Raw genomic sequence first — 18,345 nt, forward strand, 5'->3', positions numbered from 1 at the left:
CACATGACAGTACTAAGTTCAAGTAGTGGTAGTCTTACAACCTGAATACACCAGCATATCGACCCCTTCCAACTGTAGAGTGTTGCTGCCACACAAATGTCTCATTGTACTGCATCCAACATGAACTGCATCTGCAAAGTAGACGGCCTTGTGAAGACATGAGGAAGGAACCTGCAAATTAGAAGGAAGACATGGATGCACAAGCACATATCAATACACCATGCAGTTTACAATACAACAACAATATCCACTAGGGATGTCTACACAGTATTGACTACAGATTGCCCACACAGCTCATGGGAGCCCAACGTCACTGTGTAATTCACTGTCACTTGGTCAAACCCTTTGCAAGCCCATGGAAACAGGAAGCAGGAGGGGTGTGTGTCTCACGAACCCAAGCATCTAACCCAAACTCAGGACAAGCCTCCATGTGCCCAGCCGGAATACAGTGGATGCCCATGGGAGCCACACAAGGCAACACAGAGTAAAAATTTTTTTTTTTTTAAAAATGCCCATATGGGGGCCAAAGGGGGTGGGGGAGGCCACTCAGGAGGTTCAAGGACAGGGTGCACACCAACACCCACCTGCGTGGATGTTGAGGAAAAAAAAATACCTCCTTGGGCTCATGGCCTGCACGGCTATGCCATTGTGGGAGAACTGCTGTCGCTCTGCTCATCCTCTGCTGCTGCATCAGGAGGTGGTGGCACTATGGGAGGCAGCCCACGCAAAGCCCTGGTATGGTCCTCCATAGCAGCAAGCATGCAGGTCTGGAAGGTCTGATTCTGGAGGATTAAAGTGTGGAGATCCCCATGCAGCACATCACGGGTTGCCTGCATTTCTGCACGCATGGCCTCACGTGATGCCCGGATCTCCTCACGTGTTGCTTGCAGCTCAGCTCCAGCTGCTGTTCTGCCCTTAAATTACTGGAAGCCTCAAGTTCAACCAGAGTCTGCCTGAGGTTTTGTAGTTCTACCCTCAGGGCTTCCCTCTGGCCCTGGGACTCTATTGATATGGATTTGCGCAGAGTCTCCAGTGCCACCCGTCGGTCCCTGTTGGACGCCAACATGTCTCCCCTGTTTGATTGACAAATAGAGTCTGTTGCCTGCTGTTGTTGCTCCATCTGCCTTAAACGGGGGATAATGTAAGTGGCCACCCTCTCCATTGCCTGAGCCATCATTTCTAGTGATGCTGCCTGTTGGGTTGCCATACCGTACATGGAGTTTTCCCATACAGTATTGCCTGGTGGCGCACGGCCACCGCGTCGACGGGCACCACACCTGTTTGGGGCAAGGCGATCTGCACCTTGCTGTGCTGGCACTGCCTGAGGCTGCAGGACTGCATTCCCCCTCTGATCTGCTGGCCCAGGAACAGGATCAGATGCTGTGGAGTGTGACCCTGCATCCGTAACCGCCAAAGGCGGACCTACCAACACTGACATCCCCATAGAGGGTTCTACCCTGGTGCAAGTGGGTTGGACAGAACAGAATCTCTGCCAGAAACACTTACCTGCGACGGCACATAAGTCTCATCATCCGATTCAGCACCTGAATAGAGGTCTGGGGAGGTGCACCCAGAGACACCCCTAGACAGTACGGTCTGCAGTAACATTGGGTTTTCACCCACCATCACACCACGTCCCCCACTGGTGCCCCGGCATGCCTGAGATTGCTCCTGGGTCTGCACCATCTCCTCAATCTCAACAGCATCAAGTGCGTCATCACCTGCAAAAACATGAAAGACAACAAATGGAAACAGGCATGAGCACCATAGCACACACATAGGCCGTGACAAGCCAGTTATCCAGTACATGATTTACACATGTCCCACATGACTATAACCCTGCCATGCATGCGCTGTCAAAGAGTTGGAAGTGGAGTCAAAAAGGCAGACACTGGGGAGAGCAAGATGGAAAAGCAACACATTTGCAGCATGTTGGGTAGCACTGGCATCACGCAGCAGGCTGTGAGTGGCATGTCCAATACACATACATGACACATGCCACCACACAGATGTCATGTAGCATAGCCACGGTAAATTACAAAACTACAGCAATATGTAAGTGAATGAGTACTGTCACACATCCATGTCACATCGACATGATGCGAAGATTAATGCTGAATAGTGTTGCCAAATATGCATGTACCACACACTGAAACACATCCAGTGTCCAATAATACAGTCATTGTGGGCTGATCAATGGTTGGTCACTTTATCATTACAGGAAACATCTGTCATGTTCCACATGCAAACAGGCCCTATTAAAAAATGTCTGCAGCCCAATACTCCATCGGCCTGAATGGTGTAATCATTAACATAACCAGGTAAAAATAGTGGCCCAGTGTGGGCTGTAAACAATGACCGAAGCATATCATATATGTTGCAAAAGGGCAGAAAAATGCGTAGTAAAAATGGGAGAGTGGAAACAATCAGCCTGAATGAACACTTACAAAATATGAACAATGCAGTTGCAAGATGACAGTTCAAGGTAAAGTGCACTAATGTGGGCCTAATTGGCAACTGGTGGCAGAAGGGATACAGTCATACCCAAATCCAAGGCACGTAAATGTATGGGAGGAAGCAAATGGGTGACCCATAACACTCAGGAGTACACACCCTCACCTGGCACTCAATCAGAACCCGTCACCCAAACAACATACACATGGATTACACACACACGCATGGGCACTCACCGGACAATGTGTCATAATCAGGTAGATCTTACACACCTTGGATCTGTTCCTCTTTGACGAAGGTCCCAGCAACAGACTCATGTTCAGTGAGTTGTCCTCTTGTGGAGACCCACCGCCAGTCACCAGAGTAGCGGCTTGATTTGAGGCCAACTTGTTCTTTGCTTTGCGTTTCAAGTCATTCCACCGCTTGTAGCAATCATTAACTGTGCGCCTCACAAATCCAAGGGCACTTATGCGGTCCGCGATGGTCTGCCAGTGTGCCCTACGTTGACCAGGTGTGGTCTTGCACCCTGCAGTCACCAACATTTCACGGCTATGTGCCGACACATAGCGCACAAGTGCATCAAGTTCGGGGTCCTTAAAGCTAGGCTTCCTTGATGTGCCGGACTGTGTAGCCGTGTCTGGGGTGTCAGCCTGTAGTGCCAGAGAACCCTTCTTCCTCTTCTTCAAAGGTGGAGCAGAGCCTGAGTGGCTTGCGCCACTCTGGTCAGTAGGGGCAGAAGCGCAGGTGGACTGCGTACTGGAAGTGTGCGAATGCACAATGACCATAGGTCTTGATGCAGGCATTGGCTGAAGTGTGATGTTGGCAGAGGCAACGTCAGTTTGATGGACCAGGACCAACACTGTCCCAGCTGGGAGACTCAAAGCTGGGGTGGATAGAGCTGCAGCTGCCCCTGCAGCCTCCCCACCCTGCCTACTTGGGGCAGCAGATGACATCGCTGCCCCAGATCCACGTGGCCTGGTGACACCAACTTGCACCGGCACACGTGGCTTAGACTTGCTGACCTGGAAGTCAGCCTGGGAGTCATCCTGTGCCGGGTCAGGTGCCACAATGGGCTGGTCCAACAAGGCTGAGCTGGTATGGTGTCAGCCACATTTCCCTCAACCATGGGGGGGCGCATGGGTGTCCCTGATTGGTCCTCCACACATGGGGGTCTAGGGGCACCCTGCAAATCATGGCCACGTCCCCTACCACGCCCACCACGCCCACCTTTTGGAGGTCGGCCACCTCTGACTCCCTTACTGCTTGGCCGCCTCCCAGCCATGGCACTGATGATCTTGTGCGTATGGGAGTTGCAGTAAACAATTGTCCTGGGCAATTGGGGGTGAAAGGGGTAGGGTACTAGATGGAATTCCTACCCTAGTGCTCTAGCAAGGCTGTCTGTGACCCCTGGGGGAAGATGACGGATCACGCAATGCACAGGCACCCCAAAAACAAAAAGTAATATGCACGCAACCCTTTGTAGACCACGTGTGTGGAAAACTGAACCCGCACTACGCTGTGGCACCCAGAAACACAAAAACAAGCATACGCGTGTTACACGCAGCCTACAATGACCTCTGAAGGGGTACACGACACACGGGGCAAGCACAGTTGGTAAATGCGTGCGCGACTCACTGTCTGCCTGGAAAAAGAATGTGAAAAAAATGCACGTGTGCGCATAGGCAACACCCCCGCCAAAAGAAGAACTGTACGCTGTCTGAGGAGACAGGACAAAAGAAGAAGTGAACGCTGTTTGAGGAAACAGGCCCAAAAAAAATAAAGAACGCTGTCAGAGCTAACAGGGAGTACAAACTTGAAAAGCTGTGAAGTAATCGCGTGTGAACTGACAAGAAGTACAGAATTCACCCACTCGCTCTCCACGAAAAGGAATGGGGTCCTACACGTACCTTTTAAGCGGCCCACAAGTACAGCGTCACTTACGCGTGTACTCGCTAAGGCCCTTTCCTCCAATTACACGAGCTGACACTCGGACGTGCAGTTTTTGGACGTGTACGATGAACACGCACCCGTGTTGATGGATACGCCTGCGCACGTCACGTCACTTATGCACGTAGGCCCTTTCCTCGGATTACACGCATCCACACGCGGACGTGCAGTTTTTTCATGTGCGCTGAACCACTATGCCCACGTCACGAGGGAAACGCCAGCGTGAGTCACATCACAGAAGCGCTTAAGCGCTAAGGCCCTTTGGTCCAATGAAACTGCGTACGTGTGCTGACGCGCTTACGCGCAAAGGGCCTTTCCTCGAATTACACACTGACGTGCAAGATTTTCACGTGCCAAATCACTCAGTGTCAAGCTGGCCAGGCAACAACACACAGAAGACCACGCTCCTGCCCAGAAGGCCGAATTACTGCCCCCCAGAGCCCAGAGCACGCTCCGACCTGCCATCTGCTGCTGCCTGACTGTCTGCTGCCCACGTGGCCTGCTATTTGCTGCCTGCACATCAGCCAGGGGTGCAGTTGCTGTGACTACCCCTGCTGGAACCGAAGAATCCCGACTGGGATACCATCGCTCCACAGCCCAGCCCCAGGACCCAGTTGCCCACCCACTCCTGCCTCTAGGGTTGCCATGTCGGGCACAACACCATCTGGCACCACTGGCAACCCCCATCCAGAGAGGCAGAGGGCCACCAGCTTCAGTGCCAGGGAAGTTGGTGTCCTGGTGGAGCAAGTCCTTGCCTTGGGCAGTATGATGCCCTCTTTGGAAGTTTGCGCGCCGACAATGAAGGATGGACCAATTTCTGGATGGACAGCATGACTGCCATCAACACGGAGGGGGTGGCAGTCCGTGACTTACAACATGTCAAGAAGCGCTGGGAGGACTTCAGGTCCAGGACCCTCATCAAGGCCCAGCGCCTCTTGAAGGCAGCGGATGCCAAGGGGCGCCAGGGCCACCTGTCTGACCACCAAATGATGGTCCTGGAACACATATGCCCAGCGCTCCACGTCCAGGTACTTGAGAGGCAGACCCGTCTGGTGTCGAGCGGTAAGTGTACATGCATACTGATTGGACGCTGTGCGTGTGGTGGTGTGTCAGTAGTGTGAAGGTTGCACATGTGTTTTCATAGGGCCATGTAGGGATGTGTATGAACATGGTCGTGAGGCTGCCACATGTGAGTCCTCTTAGGTGTGAGACACATCGATGGTGTATGTGTTGGTAAGCATGCTGTGCAAATGCAGGTGTGGGAGCACACATGTTTGAATTTCTGTGTATGTACATTAGCATGGGTGTGGTGTCACACATGGACGGTGGTTCCTGCTGCATGTATCTGCACTGTGTACATGTGCATGTGTGTGTATTTGACAAGTGTGCAACTGTGATGCAACATGGATGCACATGACACTGATATGTAGAAGGCTGAATGCCAGATGTGACATGTATGGCGATCGCATCACTGCGACAGTTGGAGAAGATGTAGACATGCATGTAAGTGTGGTGGCGTGTGTGCATGTCTAGTGCACTCCCTGTGTTTCATGTGATGTCAGGCTCACCTTCGGCTGTTCATGCTGTTGTATGTGTATGGATGTTGCTGCCTGGTGCAATATTGCTGTGGAAATGCTCATGTGTATGAGTTGAAATGACATGTGTGTCGTGGAGTGTGATGCCATGTCTGAAGTTTGACACTGCCACTCATGTGCAACTATCATGTGTGTATCAGTCCATTGTACAGTGCCCTGATGTCTGTGTTTTATCTCTCCCTGTCTGCAGCGTCAACTGATGAAGAGGGCGGAGAGGATACTGTGGAGCACAGCGGCAGGGATTGCACCACCAGCCGGAGACGCAAGGCCCGGCTCCCCTCCCAGATTGTCATCTCGTCGAGGAGTGAGGAGTCTGGTGCCGCATCCCAGGCCGCAGCTGCCGAGGGTAGGTCCAAGAGGCAGAGGTCAGAGGTGGACTCCTCGGCAGCAGAAGGGGCAGCTGAGACCCCACAGTGTCCAACGGAGGAAGATGGCACAGAGTCATCCAGGTTGGTGGGTGGTTTGGTGGAGAAGGAGGCCGTGGAAGGGACACACACGGGGTCTGGAGGTGGGGATTTCACTGGTGCTAGTGGTGCAGTTCAGGGGCAGGGACAGGAGGCAGCACAGGCAGGGACAGGAGGTGCCTGTGTGTAATCCTGTCCCTGATCCTGTCACTGCATCATCTGGCACCAGCAGGTATGCCTACGTCCAGACCCGTTTTCAGGGAGGGGATGAGCGCACAACAACTGGCCTTCCTCTCCCTGCAGACGTGGCTATCCAGTACCATGTTGAGCCTGTCCTGAGTGGGATAGCGTTGCATCAACGGGGCATGCGAGGTGACCTGCAGTCTTTTCGTGGAGAGACTGCACGTCGTCTCGCATGCCTCTTTGACCACGTTGACCTACTGGGACGGGTCACCGGTGCTGGATTCCTCCGTGTGCTGGCCCTTCTTGCGACCCCCTCCTCACCTGAACCCCCTACGCGCCAGTCATCCTCCATGCCATCTTCCCACCAATGTATCACCTGGGTACCCTGTGGAGCTGCCTCTGACCCAGCGGCCAGGCTGGTGGAGGACACATCCCTGCCAGAGTCGGGAGTCGGACGTCCCGCAGGGGTGGCCACCACGACAACTGCACCCAGCCGGAGGAGGACGTGCAGGCAGCAAGGGCCAGGGCGCAGGCACAGGCACAGCAGCAGAAACATGGTGGGAGCAATGATGGCTCGGGGTCTTCAACATCGGAGGGGCAGGCATCGGCCATAGGGCAGGAGGACCCCGAATTTCAAGTGTCTTGCGTGTGGCAGCGGTTGGGCCACGCCATAAATGCGGAGCGGCAGCAGGCGGAAGAGGCACGGCTCACAATGGTCAGGGCAGAGAACTCCATACGGAGGGCCCTGAGGCGGGCCGAGTGCCTCGAGGCAATTCGCAGGGAGTTGGAGGTGAACATGTCGTCGTCCCTGCGAACACCCGGGGCCATGGAAGAGGACCGCCTCCAGGACATTGAGTGGGAGTACGATGATGCCCTGGCCTGGGACATCTAAAAGTGAGCCGTCGGACTAGCCCGCTGCCATTGTAAATAGTTAGATAGTGTTAGGTTTCCTTTCTGTTTTTGTTTATTTTGGGCCGCTTGGACAATGCATCACATTCTTGTATATAGTTCTTTATTAGGTAGTGTTTTTTGTAGGTTTCATTTCATTTGTTGGGCTCATGGACCCTGGATTGGTGATTTGTATATAGTTGAACAGTGGATGTTTCTCGTTTTTATTTTAATCTCACCATGGCGCAATGGATTTCATATATTTTTTTTCCCTTGGATTTGCTTTGTTGGACTGAGACTTTGGACACATTTTCATTTGGATTTCTTTGTATTCTGATTTCATATTTTGTATTCTTTTCCGGACATGCTGCATTTTATTTCTTATTCCCATTATTGAGTGTTTTTTTTTCATTACATTCATGTTGTGTTCAATACATTTTTGTTTCATACTTTGATGTGTGGTATACTCTCATTGGTTTCATGCATGTCATGATATGGGTTTTCACATTCACTTGCACCCATTGTGTGTGTGTGACGGACATGTGTTCATGTACATACTTGCCTTTCGGGTTGTATCATGTAATGGCCATTTCTCTGTGGGTGGATGCAATACTTGGTTGGGTGTTTGGGCTGGGGTGGCGTGGGGTGTGATGTGGGTGGCCATGAGGCCCATTATTGAGGATCGTCATGACGTGGGTGCTGGGGGACATGAGTGGGACATGAGTGGGGGCCTGCTGGCAGGTGCCCCTGACTGCTGGGGGGTGGGGGTGCTGCGGGACATGAGTGGGGGCCTGCTGGCAGGTGCCCCTCAATGCTGGGGGGTGTGGGTGCTGGGGGACATGAGTGGGGCCTGCTGGCAGGTTCCCCTGACTGCTGGGGGGTGGGGGTGCTGAGGGACATGAGTGGGGGCCTGCTGGCAGGTGCCCCTGACTGCTGGGGGGTGCGGGTGCTGGGGGACATGTGTGGGACATGAGTGGGGGCCTGCTGGCAGGTGCCCCTCACTGCTGGGGGGCGGGGGTGCTGGGGGACATGAGTGGGACATGAGTGGAGGCCTGCTGGCCGGTGCCCCTGACTGCTGGGGTGTGGGGGTGTTGGGGGACATGAGTGGAGGCCTGCTGGCAGATGCCCCTGACTGCTTGGGGGTGGGGATGCTGGGGGACATGTGTGGGGCATGAGTGGGGGCCTGCTGGCAGATGCCCCTCACTGCTGGGGGTGGGGGTGCTGGAGGACATGAGTGGACATGAGTGGAGGCCTGCTGGCAGGTGCCCCTGACTGCTGGGGGTGGGGGTGCTGGGGGAAAAGAGTGGGGGCCTGCTGGCAGGTGCCCCTCACTGCTAGGGGGTTGGGTGTCTGGGGGACATGAGTGGGACATGAGAGGAGGCCTGCTGGCAGGTGCCCCTGACTGCTGGGGAGTGGGGGTGCTGGGGGACATGAGTGGGGGCCTGCTGGCAGGTGCCCCTCACTGCTGGGAGGTGGGGGTGCTGGGGGACATGAGTGGGGGCCTGGACGCTTCACACGAGAATGATAATGCAGCCCCAGGCCCACACCCACCAGACCCTACGTTGCCATCTACCATATATGTAATTATCTGTCATATTTATGTGATAACTGTTCCTCTACCTGCCATGTAATGATATGGACTGATATGCAATGTTTTCTTGTGTAACCTAAGCAATGTGCCGAGATACCTTCAGGTTAGGTGCGCTATATAATAAATAAATAAAATAAAGAAATAAACACAACCTGCAGAGCCCATCCACATCTGCCTCACCTCTGCCATACAGACAGTGCACTGCACACAGTGTGATGGGACTATTTATGCAGGACAAACACGCTCATAATGTATGCGTCTCCAAATAACAGGCTGTTGCCCACCTCAGTAGATGCTTCGGTTGCTGCTGCTTCTGTTCTATTTGTATTTCTAAAAAAACAAGATACCTGTGTTTCCCCCCCTCCCCACCCGGTCATGCTGCTGTCAGTAATGCATGCAGTGGCTCTATCAAATGCACACCTAATAATGTGATCCTCGTCCACATAGAGATAGAGAGTGCACAAGAAATATATTGCATTTTATTTTAGTGATCATTTGTAAGAATTTGCACTTTGACTAAAATCTGATGAAGAAACTATAGGCCTGATTTACAGAAGTGTTTACAATGGTGCAATCCCATTGTGTAAATCAGGCTCTATTACTTTTAGTGCATAATACTTTGAGTAAGTCCAATTAGAGGTCTTAAGACTTGGATTTTGGATTTGGATTTTGTATGATTGCACAATTAGACAAACATAGTGTACAACCTTTCTTTGTCAGGTGGATAGACAGCATGCTTTGAGAAAGTAGATCCTGTTAGTAGGGCACAGCTATACACACACACACCAGCCTGAGAAAAACGTGTGGGTGAATACATTGTTGCAAAGCTCAGACAGAGGAGAAGGTAAGATAACTCAGTGGGTTAAACATCAGTGTGCACCCTCTATTCCCAGAACTAAATATCGCAGGTCTGATTCAGACAGTTATCCTTTTGAGGATGATCAATTGAGTAGCATAAACGTGGGGAAGTGTACTCCTATCAATAAGGATCGCAGAAGCATGAGGATATTTCTAGTGAGACAGATTCTTCTTGCATACACAATGGTTTATTTTAATCTATCATTCTATTTTCTTGTGTTTACTATTATGAATAAACTGTGCACTGTATCCTTGTATACACTTTTGCTTTTTCATACAACATATGTTTGTTCTTTGATAATAATATACAATTGTTGATCACCAGTTTAAAGATTTGGAGAACCAAATTGTATCTTGCTCAAATTATCTAGCACCCTCTCTTGTCCGGTGATATGCCCTCTTTTTTCTCATGCCTTACACTATCACCATATATGCCTCCATGTTGAATCACTGCTGGAACTTACATCCCTTGCTCCCCATTTCTCTTCACAAATTAAAATCCCCTGAACAGACTTGAACACAGCTTTTCTCACGTTTATGCAATAAGTTGTCAAAGATGATGATGCAAAACGAATAGCCATGGTTGTCTAATTGTTTTATGAATGAGACATTGGGGGTCATTACGACCCAGGCGTTAACCATGGCGCTATTAGCGCCATGGTTGATGCCGGTATTTTAACGATTGCGCCATGGTGGATGGCGGAATTACCGCCCAATTCCAAGGTTGCCGGGGCGGTAATTCCCCATTCAACATTGGCCCTTCTCCATTCCCATTGAGCCCTATGGGGGCAAAAATGGGAATGGAGAACCGCAAATTGCGGTACCATAATTACCTCCAAGGTCCCTTTGCGGGTCCAATCCTTAACGGCTGGTCAAGACCAGCCGTTAAGGTAGGGACCCGCAAAGGGACCTCGTAATTAGGCGGTAAGGCGGTTAATTGCGCCACAACCTTTTACGGTGCCATTAACCCCTTACCGCCTGGGTCGTAATGAGGCCTATTGCGTAAAATGGTTGTATGAGTTGAAAAGAGAAATACAGATTCGTTTTTTCCAGTTAATCGCGCCCTCGTCCCAAGCACATTTATAACTGAAAATGCATGCAGCTAAAAGGAACCAGGTCTAAATGCCCACCTAACAGGACTGTTGAACTACCCTGACATCTCTCCTCTTAACAACATCATTCATGACATCTTGCTCGATGCCAAGACGCCTCTGTTTACCCAAAATGGGCATCCCGGCCTCTCTGACCTCTTCTTGTACCACAGTGTCCTTGTAGCTACTAAGCAGAGCAATGTGATGTTCTGTCTTTGCTCAACAATATTACTTCAATTGGAATACAAGTACATCATGTATGTTTCGCCTGTAGTAACGAAAGTGCGGGCGCCGATCACTTGCTGTCTCAACACATGTGGACTAAGCAGATTTGCAAGCGGACATGCATCAATCAATGCACTCAACATTCTGCTGCACGGTTCCCCGGCCCTAGCACAGTGTGACTTGCTGCGAAATAGAGACATCAAGTACTACCCATCTTTGGCGTGAAAACTTCACTTCACAATATCCTTGGTCCTTGTGTTTATTTTATTAGGTCTCACCCACATTTCACTCTGTCCAATTCTATTTAGGGTGACTTAAATGTAAAGTAGCTGCCACCCCCTCTTGTGATAAAAACTCTTTTAGAGCATCCCATGCATACACCTCTTAAACTCTAACCAAACACAACCACAAGCCAACAACACAACAATCCACACAAACTGCACTACACTGCAATAACAAAACAAACCACACATAGACTTGCATGACAGCACACTACGACTACTGACCAGAAACACCCCAAGCCCAGCCAACAGAGTTACCGGGCTGAGGCTGCCAACAGCACAGCACTGCTCTCTTCCACTTGTCCAGCTTATTATATACACTCATGTATTATAAGTACTAATGTACCTCACCTTTGTGTACACAATGATACTGCAAACCGCCACAGACGTCAGTCACCTTATAAAGTTACTGGGCATTTTGCTTGGTTCATCAATATGGTCCCGAAAATCCAGGGTTATCCTAGAACAGCTAATGCCAGCCTTAATGGCGGAGACTGCCTTCCAGATCAATGCTTCTGCATGGCCGAAGTTCAAAGGAGGAGTTCCCTCCCTAAAAAGCCCATTGTGGTAGCCGATGATACAAACATGTCTTTCCTAACTAGTTTGAGTGTTATGTCTCCATTCAACCTGACCACTGTGTCTGCAGCAGCAACCCCCTCATAGGGTCCACAGTTTGGTTTTAATCAAGCAACAGTACTAAAATAGCAACCCAACAAATTGTGGACCTTGGCACAGAGAAAGACCACATTTGCATACATCTTTAGGCCCGTTGCAGTACTGTGACCCGCCCAAGCCTTGATAGTGCCCCCAACCCTGCATGGGGACTGAAGTTGTCTAGTGCTGAAGTGGCTCAATTCATTCCTCCATGAGAAAGCACTGGAGCTCATTACGAGTTTGACGGTTTCCTGATGGTAAATCCGCTAGAATACCGGTAAACTGAAATACTGATACCGCTACTTGGTCTGACGGTAATACTACCTGATTAGAAGCGGCCGTCTGCAGGTGTAAATCACCATAGAACTCCATTGGGAATTTTTGCCAATATTACCTGTGGCAGTACTACTACTGCTACTGCCATTCTTTACACCGAACCACCAAGCCTTCTTGATACGTCATGCTGCTGTGGTTCACCTCTAGTATCATACACCTCACCTACCTCATCACTACAGGGCATCCTGCCACTAACCTCTTTGGCCCCACTATCAGCACCGCCAAGACATTCCACGACCACCTCACCACACTCGCTTACACTATGTCCTACGGGACTTTACAACCAACCTGTCCCGTCTCCTCCCCCATGCCTCATTCCACACCTAATCCTTCGAACTTCTCCACCAACCCCTACCTGAATGATCCGGCCTTGTGGCTTCAACAATTCACCTCTAAACCCACACCTAATCAGCCCTGCACTCTCCAACGCCGGAATACTAGACTCAGATCCAGGCTGCCTCGTGCACCATGCGCCCAGCTGCACTCTACTTCCAGCCCACAGCCCACTATGCAGCCAATACCCATTCATCCTGTGACTCACCCCACTAAAGAACTAAAAGGAGCTCTCATCAATGCTAGATCTCTCACCGCCCACGCCCTCGAAATCAACAACCTCAACACTGTCCATAACCTCGACTTCCTAGCTATCACGGAAACATGCCTACATGATGCCTCAGGCCCACTTCTCGCCCTCGCCATCCCCAATGGCTAATCCATCCTTAAAAATGAACGACAGTCCACCTTATCTAAAGGGGGTGGAGTCGCAATTATACACAGGGACAATATCACTATGAGAATTATCCCCAACACCCAACTTAGTTCGGCCGAATCACTATCTGTGAAACTATCCCTCTCACCAATTAACACAGCAACACTGCACCTCATCTACAGACCGCCAGGTCCTCTTCCCTCCTTCACATATGATATCACCTCCCTCCTGACCGATAACATTAAGCCCAACTCACAGGTGCTGTTATTAGGCGATATCAACCTCGGCCCAAAAGATCCCATGGCCACTGAGACCGCCAGCATCCTCGCCAACTTAGGCTTCCAGCAACGCATCCTCGAACCTACTCACAACAAGGGGAGGACGCCCGATTGGATTGCAGACTTAAATTGCAATACATCGATAAATTCCAACTCTGCATGTGTCTGGTCTGACCACCACATCATTATCTTCCACTTACCAGCCACCAACCCCCACCCTAAACCGATAATAGCCCCAGAAACAAAACGGACATTACTAGGGACAAATTACTCCCACTCATCCTACCCATTCTACACATCTGTGCCTCACAGCACAATGACCCGACTGTTTTAGTAGACACCTTTAACCAAACCCTCTTCCAAGCTATTGACACCATAGCACCGCTCAAACTACGGAAAGCCAAACAACAAGCACATCTGAACTCGTGGTTTACTCCGCAACTTAAAGTCCTGCGCAAAGAAAAACGTGAGGCTGAAGCATTATGGAAAAGCCATCACTGTGAGGCCCACAAAAAACTCCTTCTCATTACGTCTCTCAAATACAAGGAAGCAATCCTACAAGCCAAAAAAGAGACCTACAACTAGCGTATATCACAAGCTGAATCAAACACAAAGGAGCTATTTAAAATTCTCAAAGAATTAGAATCGCCTGTGCCTATCCTTGATACCTGTAGCAAAGACAGCACGTGGTGCAACAACATCCAAAATGAACTCCTCACCAAAATAGTTACCCTACAAACTAAAATCAATGCCAAGCAAAACTCCCTCCACACATCCCCCCTAACTAAGCGACCTGCGCCTAAAATGACTACCACACTTCCTCCCACCCCATTTAATTTTGTACCTCTTACCATCTCTGAGGTTGAAAAAATCATCAGCAACCTTAAACCCTCTAATTGCCAAGGTGACTCCTGTCCTGCACCTATCATCAAGGACTCGGCCCATGACCCTGCTCCCTTCATAACCTCCTTCATTAATTCCTTGTTTCAATCCGGAAATGTCCCTAATAATCTGAAGGGCGCGTGGGTCATACCTTTGCTAAAAAAAGTCACTAGATCCAGAGATACCTTCCAATTATAAACCCATCACCACGGTCCCGTTCCTGCTGAAAATATTAGATAGAGAAGCCTACTTACAGATACAGAACTATCTGGAAACTAATAATCTCCTTGGCACTAGACAATCCGGCTTTAGACCTAACCACAGGACTGAAACTGCCCTCCTAGATCTCAAAACCCAAATTGAGGATTTAAAAGACAATGGCAAACTGGCCCTTCTGCTAATTTCGATCTGGTCAATCACCAAATCCTCTGTCATCATCTCAAATCAGCTGCCCATTTTTCCAACAATGCCACCAATTGGATCAGCTCCTTCCTCGACAATAGACACATGAGAGTATTCTCTCCTACTTCATTGGCTAACCCTACCCCTGTCACCTGCGGTGTCCCACAAGGGTAGTGTGTATCCCCCACTCTCTACAATGTTTTCACCATACCTCAGTTTGATGTGCTTGACTATCTGGGTGTCATCTATACTATCTACGCGGATGACACCCAGATACTCATCCCTATCACTGGTGATTACATTGCAGATTCCAAATCCTTGAATGACATCTACCAAGTCATCCAGGCTTGGATGGCTCAACATGAGCTCTGTCTCAAGGACGACAAGACAGAGCTCCTCATCTTGGGCACACAACAAAGACTCAATAAGTTGAACCCTTTGTTAGCTCGTTTATTATCGATGGCAACACTATCAAAGTCTCCAAAGACACTAAAACCTTGGGAATCTACCTTGATTCCACACTCTGCCTAAACAGGCAAACTAATGCGGTCATCACAGCCTCATCTTACACATGCAAGCTGATCACAGCCTGCCACCCATTCCTCGCCACTCAGAACTGCCTAATCCTTGCCAGGACATTGGCTATGTCCAAACTTGATTACTGCAACGTACTCTACCAAGGCACGAACCAACGTAATATCAACAAACTACAGATTACCCAAAACAATGCTATTAGAGCTGCCCTCAACATACCCAGATCTGCTCACATCTCTGATACTAGGAAGAGCCTACACTGGCTGTCAGTCGCCCAAAGGATATCACTGAAATCCTTGGTCCTCACCTATAAATGTATAAATAAACTAGCCCCCACCTACCTAGCTTCACACTTCTCTCAACTCATCCCAACATGGTCACTCCGTTCTGCCCAAGCACAATGCCTCTTGGTCCCCAGATACAAACTGCAGACAGCTGGAGGCGCCAGCTTCCCAGGCCTGGCAGCCAAACTTTGGAACAATCTGCCTCTCACCATCAGAACATTGCCCTCACTTAACCTATTCAAACACAATGCCAAGCTTTGGCTAGCTACTTCATCCGTGGCCAACTGATCGCCCTCACTCCTAAAGACCTTCAGCTGCATTGTCCTTTGATTGCTTCTGCTTATGTAAGTCAAGTGAATGACTGTAATTTATTATTGCAACCTGACACTTATGTACCGGCTTTTTAAGATATGCGCCCGGTTGCCCTTGGGCCTGGTGCGCTATACAAATAAATAAAATACAAATACTACCGGATGGTAACACAAGCCATTTATGGAGGTAACGTGAAGGCATTACCTCCAGAAGTTGTAGGTAACTCCTCCACTTTACCGCAAAAATTCGCCTATATTACCATCCGGTAATACTGCCACAGTTAATAACAGCAAACTTGTAATTTGGCAGTGTGAGAAAATTTGAGGTAAGCGGTTATACCTCCACTTTTATCCCACCCCGTATGACTCGTAATGAGCATCAGAGACTACGAAAGCAACATGTTGTCCCAATGCCATTTACAGTTTACATTTAAGGCATACATACAGCCTCTGGGAAACCTGATCAGCAGCATGGGCATTCATCAGATGCATTGTACAACTCCCATAATGCATGTCGCCCATTACTCTTCAATTAAAACCTAAGCAAACGAAAATGGAAGAATGTCTTCTTACTCTGTCTCCTACCCCCTCTCGACATAAAGCCCGATGCTGGATTTGATCTCTTGCAACATTTTGCATCTCCTACAAGCTAGTGTGCAATAAGAAGTCATGGAGTTCAACTCTCTATATTGAAAGGGGATTGAACAAGGCTATTGAATAATACTGCCTTCACAAAAACATTGAGGACAACTTCTTCAAAACGTACCTTCAAACTGAAGAACATGTGCTTGATCTATTGAGCTTTGATCATAAAAATAACCATCTGACTGGTCTTTCAATGTCTCAGCTTGCCCCCTTAAGAGTTGTACAGCATCGAGCATCACACAGTTTTCATCTCTCTTTTTATCTGCCCATCAATACAGCAGTATTTTTAGTAATGCCTAAAAGGTATACGAAGATGTACATTTACACATGCCTGAATGGAGGACAACCAAGCTTTCGTGTGGTTCAGATGCTATCATCACTGCACTACTTTAAAGGTCACATTGGGCCTCATTACAAGGCCACATTGGGCCTCATTAGAAGTTTGGCAGTAGCCTTGCCGTTAAAACCTGCAGGCTGCCGATAAACTTGCACATTTTTCTGGCGCCCGCAAATGGGCAATTACCGGGTCATTACGGCCCTGCCGGATCTGGTAACTGCCCATTCGTGGGCGCCAGAATGAAATTCTCCCCATTCCCATTTGAGCCCCATAGGGATGAATGGGAATGGGGAGGCGGATGTACCGGCACCATTCAGAATGGTGCCGGTGCATCCGACATGCTCGGCTCGCGGATGCGGTACGGTCAGACCAGGCGGGCAAGAAGGCACCCGCAAGCAGAATTTGTAGCTTGCTGGTCCGGTAAGAACGGTACTGGCAAGCTTATCGGTACCATTGTTACCGTGCCGGCAAACATATAATGAGGCCCAGATTGATTCTTAACGCAATGGGTGCAATTATTATGCAATGCATTCTGGACATTGACTATCAACACCCATTCTCCATAAAGTATCTCAAATTGTGTTTACCTTTTTAGGACTGATTATGCATTTTGTGACAATGCTATTGTGTTCACCTGTTTAATTTTCTTTAGATAATATGTAACATTTAATGCATGTACTGTGGTCTTTTTTTTCCTATTAGGATGACTTCCAGCCGGCAGCATCAGAGACCAACTGGGAGTCTGTTACAAGTGCCTTCTCTGTAAGTACCAGCATTCTACTCTGCCTGTCTGTCAGAAAGCAATTGACAAAATAATACAAGCCAAACTTCATTAAACATTTTCTGCTATTCTCTATTTCCCAAAAGTAAGATAGTCCTATTGGTTATAAGGAGATGTGTATCAAAGTGTTTGAATTCGTGCACAATTTGAACTCATGCCAACACAACCAGAAATGGTTGTTTTAACCAGTGCATAATAATAAAATGCATGACATTGAATATTTCATTTTGAAGCACAGAGATAATCGGAATGTTGGAAGGCTTCTATGGTACAGCTTGATTAATCAACTGAGTCTTCAATTACTTTTAACAGAACACAATGTATTAATAAAGCGAATACATGGGAAAATTATACTCTATAGTCCTGCAAGTTATTTAAGAGAAACCCTCACACATATTGCGGCACGCGAAGATCTGAGTCAAAAGAGTTATCTGGAGAGAGTTGGCATTTGATGAACAATGGGTATGTTGACATCTGTGTATGGCGCTGCGCTTAAGATCGGGAATTCTGTATTTAATGCACAGAAGCCAACCCGTGGAGGCTGTTCATGATAGCATTAATGGCAATAGTAACTATTATGGTATGCTTAGAGGGGGCGAGTGCAGAATGATCTTGGCAGGGGATACTTTCCTTCTCAGTTCAACGTTCCTCTGGAGATACTTTGGTAAATTGTTC

General features: G+C 49.0%; 1 protein-coding gene across 1 annotated transcript in view; it reads left to right on the plus strand.

Annotated features, from left to right (window-relative positions):
• The window catches only part of PDGFD (platelet derived growth factor D), a 1,219,073-nt gene that overhangs the window by 808,601 nt on the left and 392,127 nt on the right, over positions 1 to 18,345 (plus strand). The window contains exon 4 of the mRNA XM_069640767.1: positions 17,592 to 17,651. Coding sequence (XP_069496868.1) covers positions 17,592 to 17,651 — 60 coding nt within the window. The remainder of the gene's footprint in view (positions 1 to 17,591; positions 17,652 to 18,345) is intronic.

This window comes from Ambystoma mexicanum, chromosome 7q (assembly GCF_040938575.1).
Source record: "Ambystoma mexicanum isolate Mex_15411 chromosome 7q, UKY_AmexF1_1, whole genome shotgun sequence".
NCBI classification, from domain to species: Eukaryota; Metazoa; Chordata; class Amphibia; order Caudata; family Ambystomatidae; genus Ambystoma; species Ambystoma mexicanum.